The sequence below is a fragment of the Miniopterus natalensis genome, chromosome 20, assembly GCF_054644295.1.
Source record: "Miniopterus natalensis isolate mMinNat1 chromosome 20, mMinNat1.hap1, whole genome shotgun sequence".
Lineage (NCBI taxonomy): Eukaryota > Metazoa > Chordata > Mammalia > Chiroptera > Miniopteridae > Miniopterus > Miniopterus natalensis.
Genome location: NC_142100.1, coordinates 20324264 through 20330023, shown reverse-complemented (window position 1 = coordinate 20330023; position 5760 = coordinate 20324264). Strand labels below are relative to the sequence as shown.

The 5760-nt window shown below is 46.0% G+C and overlaps 1 protein-coding gene across 1 annotated transcript; it reads left to right on the top strand.

Moving 5' to 3' along the window:
* Positions 1 to 3281: 3281 nt before the first annotated feature.
* On the top strand, positions 3282 to 5310 carry DYNLL1 (dynein light chain LC8-type 1). Its single transcript, XM_016201593.2, has 2 exons — positions 3282 to 3447; positions 4883 to 5310. Exons 1-2 carry the CDS (start codon positions 3316 to 3318, stop codon positions 5018 to 5020), a joined length of 270 nt encoding a protein of 89 aa, XP_016057079.1. The 5' UTR covers positions 3282 to 3315; the 3' UTR covers positions 5021 to 5310.
* The last annotated feature ends 450 nt before the right edge of the window (positions 5311 to 5760 follow it).

The window sequence follows — 5760 nt, the reverse complement described above, 5'->3', positions numbered from 1 at the left end:
GGAAATGAGAAATTATTCTGCAGAGATATCAGATAAAGGAATGAAAAAGGCCGAAGGATTTTTGGTTCCTGGAAACTATATCCCCAAATGGTCTTGGAGGTTAAACACAGGCCTGAAAGGCATGGGTTTCTGATAGTGCCCTTCGTTCATATTTAAAGAAAATATTTAGGATCAAGAGCTGGTTTAGATGAGCAATTCAAAAGCAGGCAATACTAGAAAGGCAGGTGCTACAGACAGAGAAAACCCTATAAGCAAACAAATCATTTTTCTCTTTTTTATTGAATTTATTGGGGTGATATTGGTTAATAAAATTATATAGGTTTCAGGTGTATGATTCAGGTGTACAATTCCCAGGTGACTGCCCCAGGTCAAGTCTTCTTCCATCACCATTTACCCTCCCTATACCTTCTTCTACCTCCCCCCACCCCCCTTTCTCGTACTAGTATTTGTGTCTGTGAGTTGGCTTTTTGTTTGTTTGTTTAATCTGTTCACCTTTTCCACCCAGTCTCCAAATCTTATCTGTTAGAAAACCTTAACATTATCCCATTGCATACTCCTTTTCTTGAAAGTTATGAATCAGAAAAAGGCACACTTTTTATTCAGCTAAATGTATTAAAGTAGTACTGTACTGAAGTTAAGAGAATGGTACTGGAACTTAATCATTTAACAGCATAACCTAGTGAAAGTCAATTTCCTCATATGTAAAATGGGCTTATGAGACCTGTTTTTTTCCTATGCAAACAACTCAACTTTATTATTATTTTAAAAATCTTAATAACTTTAAATTTATTTATTTTATTAAAGTATAGTTGATATATAATATTAGTTTCAGGTGAACAACATAGTGATTTGAGGAGACCTGATATTTTTTCATTCAATGCATACTATGTGGCAGACATGGAATTAGATGCTGAAGGTGCGGCAGTGAACAAGACAGGCAGGGGCAGATAGGCAATAACCAAGCAAGGAAATACATGAGATAATTCCTTTGAGGGAATAAATGAGGCAAATACAACGGAGGAGCTGAAAGTGTTGTAGAGAGTAACTGAAGGGTGGTGGTTGAGGGCAAGTAGAAGTGGGAGTTCAGGAGAGGTAGCATTTGAGCTGAAATCTGAATAAGCAGACAGTTGTGCCAAAGGGAAATAGGAGGAAAGGGGTCCCTGGCACAGCTGTTGTGAGGAATAACTGAGTGACTACAAAGCACTTGGTGGTAAGCAACTACTCAATAAACAGTTGCTATTCCTGTTACATCATCCACTTTACTCCCAGCAACTTCTGTTCAAACAAGAAGCTGGCCACGCTGTAGATCAGAGGGATATATATTTGTGTGTGTGTGTGTGTATGAAAAGTAAAGGCCCCCAAGAGAGATTTAGGTTCTGGTGTCATCAGTAGATTCTATAGCTCTGAATCACACACCCAAGTCAGATAGAAGCACTGACCCAGCCTCACCCAAATCAGGTAGAAGCACTACCCCAGCCTCGCTCCTAACTTCTTCCTCAAGGGTGACACCATATAGAACTATTTTAACTCCTGGAGCCCATAATTGGAGTATTGGAAACCGGGAACTGGGAAAAGCCTCTTAATTGATATGGATATGTTGTACCTGAGGTTCTCCTCCTTCCCACTTCTTTCTCTTTGGAGTTGTGTGCCTGTCTGGTTAAAGCGTAAGGGGCTCTGGGCTCATGAGAGTAGGTGGTCAAGAAGAAAAATGCAAAAATGTAAACAGAAAGCTTCTGGTTACACAATTAGCCTGACGACTTGTTTATGGAAGTTTAAACACCCATTATAAGCGTGTAAGGGTTGGTTCGAAACCTTGCTGTGACTCGGGAGAGTTCCATAAACTGGTAGTTATTGATAAGATTCGCTAGCACTGTATGCCACACGTAATGCTGAGAACTTGAAAGGCATTAGTTCATTTAATACTCCCAACATGCCTATGAAGTGTTTTCCTTTTATATTTATCCCCCTTTACAGATAAGAAAACTGAGGCTCAAAGAGCTAGTAAATGACAGTGCTGGGAACTGACCCTGCTCCCTAACCTCCCAAGATCTTGCCTTTTTAACCACTTAGTGGTTAGGTTAGCCTCCCTAAGGAAACAACCACAGAGGGATGCTTTTCTAATCATTAGGGCACCTCCGCCCTAGAGATAAATCCTCAACCAAGAAACTACCACACAGGAAAGACGGCCTCATTGGAACAAGCAGCCCCGCCCTGGGCACACACACCCAAATCCACCCAGAGGGCCCCTCACCCCCTTAAAGGAGGTCTGCATTGCTCAGAAGGAGACCCCACTCTTGGGGATAATCCCTTATTCCATAAGGAAACCCTCTCCCATCCTTGAGGAAGCTCTCCCTGATATTTCAAAGGAGGACAGGCTACATAATTTGTGGGACCCAATGCAAAAAGAAAATGTGGGGTTTCTTGTTTAAAAAATCCCCCCCCCCAAAAAATGAGACAATAGAGCATTAAATCAAGCCCTGGGGTTTCCTCTTCTGCTACTGCACTGGCCATTTGCCAGGTAGCCGACCCTGTTTCGGAGACCCTTTCAGTGAAGGGATTGGCACCTCAGTCAGAATCTGTAAGTCCTTAGGACTTGTGGTGGATCCGACTATCCCTATTCGAGAACAAATCTTGGGACAACCTCCGTAAATTTGGAGTCACTTCCCTTGGCTTGGGCAGAGGCTCCCTTCGCACCCTCTAGCCGCAGGGTTGTTCTCCATTGCGCGCCCCAGCTCCACCTTCGGGGTGTGTGGGCCTCACCGCGTGCAGCCCATTGCCGGGGCAACCGACGCCACGAGCAGTGCATTGTGGTCTGCAACAAAATGCGGGAGTAAGATCCTGAGGGAACCATTGAGCCCATGGACCAATGGGAGAGCCCGAGGGACTGCTTCAAGCCAATAGGAGTGTTTGGTGGGGGCGGGGCCGGCAGAAGCAGGGCGGAGCCTAGGCACTAGGCGGCGCCGGCTGGTGTGGGGCTCCTTAGATGCGCCACGGCTCCGGTAGCGACGGCTTCTCCTGCTGGGTCTGAGCCTCTCCAGCCCCTCCCCCAGGAGACCGTTGTAGTCCGCCGGCCCCCACTCCATTGTGAGAGACTTGGGGGCTCCGGGGTTGAGGGGGGCTGGCTACGCCATCTGGTTTTGTCGGCCGCTGGACTTCTCACGCCGTTGGGTCGGCGCGGCCCGCCCTCCCTGAGGAGAAGTGGGGTGGGGGGCGTCAGTCGGGGAGAGCGGAGCGGGCCGGGGGAGCGGGCGCGTCGCAGGCGTAGCCTACACCCGACCTCCTCATCCTTTGCTGGGCCTCATTCCTCAGGTAACCATGTGCGACCGAAAGGCAGTGATCAAAAATGCCGATATGTCGGAGGAGATGCAACAGGACTCGGTGGAGTGTGCTACTCAGGCGTTGGAGAAATATAACATAGAGAAGGATATTGCGGCCCATATTAAGAAGGTGAGGCTGGGGCAGGGGCTGGGGGCTCGGGCTAGTTGCTCGCTGCTGGCGGGAGTCACAACTTAGTTTCTCCTCCCGGGTCGCGCATCCCCAGAGCGCCTGGCAGAGCTCCTTGAGGGCAGGCAGGGCAGCTCGGGTGTAGAGGGTTCCAGAAAGAATGCAACCGAATTTTGCGCTCCTCTTGGGCAGACCAGAACCTCGGTGCCCCAAGTTTTTTTATTATCCAGCTCGGCGGGGGAAAGCGCCACCTAGCAACGGTTTCTAGGATCAGGGAGCAGCGGTTCCCCCTTCTGCACGATTCCTGCGCGGAAGATCCATCTGGGTGTTCCGGAGGGGGGAGCTGCGTGGGTGTATCCAGCCAGCCGGGAGGGAATTCTTGCCAGCCTTCCAGTGGGGAGTTTAGTCGGCGGTTGAAAGTGGGTGGTGGTGGTGGTTGGGGGGCTTGGTAAATGAGTCTGTAGAAAGCTGGCAGGACTGCCAACTTCTCCTGCTATGCTTTCTGGAAGGGAAGGAAACTGGCAGCCTAAGCCGTGAGAGGGTTCCAGTCGAGAATGGGAAGATGAAATACTTCAGATGGAATAGAAATAAATACCTTTTTTTGACAAGCGCAGTAAGAATGTTATGTTACAACATAAGAATAGCCAAACTACAGACTTGTCATAGTTTTATAGGTAAGCATTAGCTTTGGCCCGTCTGCAGTCACCTAGTTAAGAAATTAACACGGGCATTCCAGTTACTCCCCAAGCCTCTTGGGGTGGGGAAAAGTGTTCCTGCAACTTGCTATCCTTGCGGACCAGGTATTAATCAGCATCAAGATAGATATGAAAAGGGAGGGCTATTGAAATTGTAATTAAGGATAAAATTTGACCAGGTGGCTGTCAGCTTCAGCTTCCAGCATTCTCTTCATAGGAGCAGTGACGTGTTAAGTGTCCTGTTTCTTTAAATTGAAATTTTGATCCTTGATGGTGTAGATGCTAATAGACACTTTGTCCTTTTGGAAGTCTTTTGTTACCAAGGATACTGGAGTGCAGTTGAATGAGTTATAATGGGGTATTTTAGGTTAAATAGTTACCATTTCCTTGGATTTGAGGGTGCATGACATACAGGAGGAGTGTTTAATTCTGTTTACACATAAGAACACGATAAACTAGAACTGTTGATGACACCTGCTATCAGTGAATATTATAGAAGTTATGAAGGTGGAATTACCATGATAACAAAGGGCCCTGTCTTTGAGGCTCCCTTTCCTAGCTTAGCTCAGATTGCAAGTATGTTTGCATTAATGCACTATGTAGGCGACTTGGAGCTGGAGAACATTCTTTCATTCTAAGAATTTGCAGATGCTAACGTTCCTCCTCTCTGCCCTGGCAGGCTCTGACCTTTGATGTAGCACTAAAATTTTAGTGTTCTTTTTCTCCCCTCTCCCTCCTCCCAGGAGTTTGACAAGAAGTACAACCCCACCTGGCACTGCATTGTGGGGAGGAACTTCGGTAGTTACGTGACACATGAAACCAAACACTTCATCTACTTCTACCTGGGCCAAGTGGCCATTCTTCTGTTCAAATCTGGTTAAAAGCATGGACTGTACCACACACCCAGTGATCCATCCAAAAATAAGGATTGCAGCCTAAATTCCAAATACCAGAGACTGAAATCTTCAGCCTTGCCTAAAGGAACACCTTGATCTTGAACCTTTATTGTGTTGTTTTGTACAGGGCATTCTCTGTACTTATTTGTTGTGGTTATAAAGCAATTAGTAAAACAGCTTACATTTGTATTTATTTTCTATTCCATACCTCTCTGCCCCATGTTTTTCCTCAAAATCCATTCCTTTCCCAAAATAAAATTTGTTGGTGAACTGTGTGTTAGTTACAATTTGTTTATTTACAATTTGTTCAACTAATCTAGGGTTGAAGGTGGCCCATCGGCATCTACGTTCGTGGGGGTGAGTCCTTGAAGTTTCTGTGGAATAAAGTAGACTAGCCTTTTCTGTACTTTTGAGTCTAATTCTCTTGCATCTGCAACTGTTATGCACGATAGAAGACTACTCAGAAGTGCACGTCAGAGAAACTTTTGAATTAAAGTCTTATTCCTAACCTGATAAGTACTGTCTTTAAGTGCTCATTTTGTTCAAAGATGTTGCTATAGAATGTTCTGGGCCTTAGGCCTAAGTGCTGGTGATGAATGGGTAGTAGAACTCCTTTATATAAGCTTTCTATGGCTGTAAAATGGAAATAAGCTGATAACTAACTTGGGCTAATGAGAAATTTGGTCTCTGGGGTACCCCTTCTCCCCTGCCAAGCCCCAAAAGGA

Bases quoted from the DNA above. Each gene is read 5' to 3' on its own strand.
- DYNLL1 (XM_016201593.2), top strand. From the start codon at position 3,316: ATGTGCGACCGAAAGGCAGTGATCAAAAATGCCGATATGTCGGAGGAG. The intron at 3,448-4,882 runs GTGAGGCTGGGG...CCCTCCTCCCAG, and splicing joins TTGCGGCCCATATTAAGAAG to GAGTTTGACAAGAAGTACAA.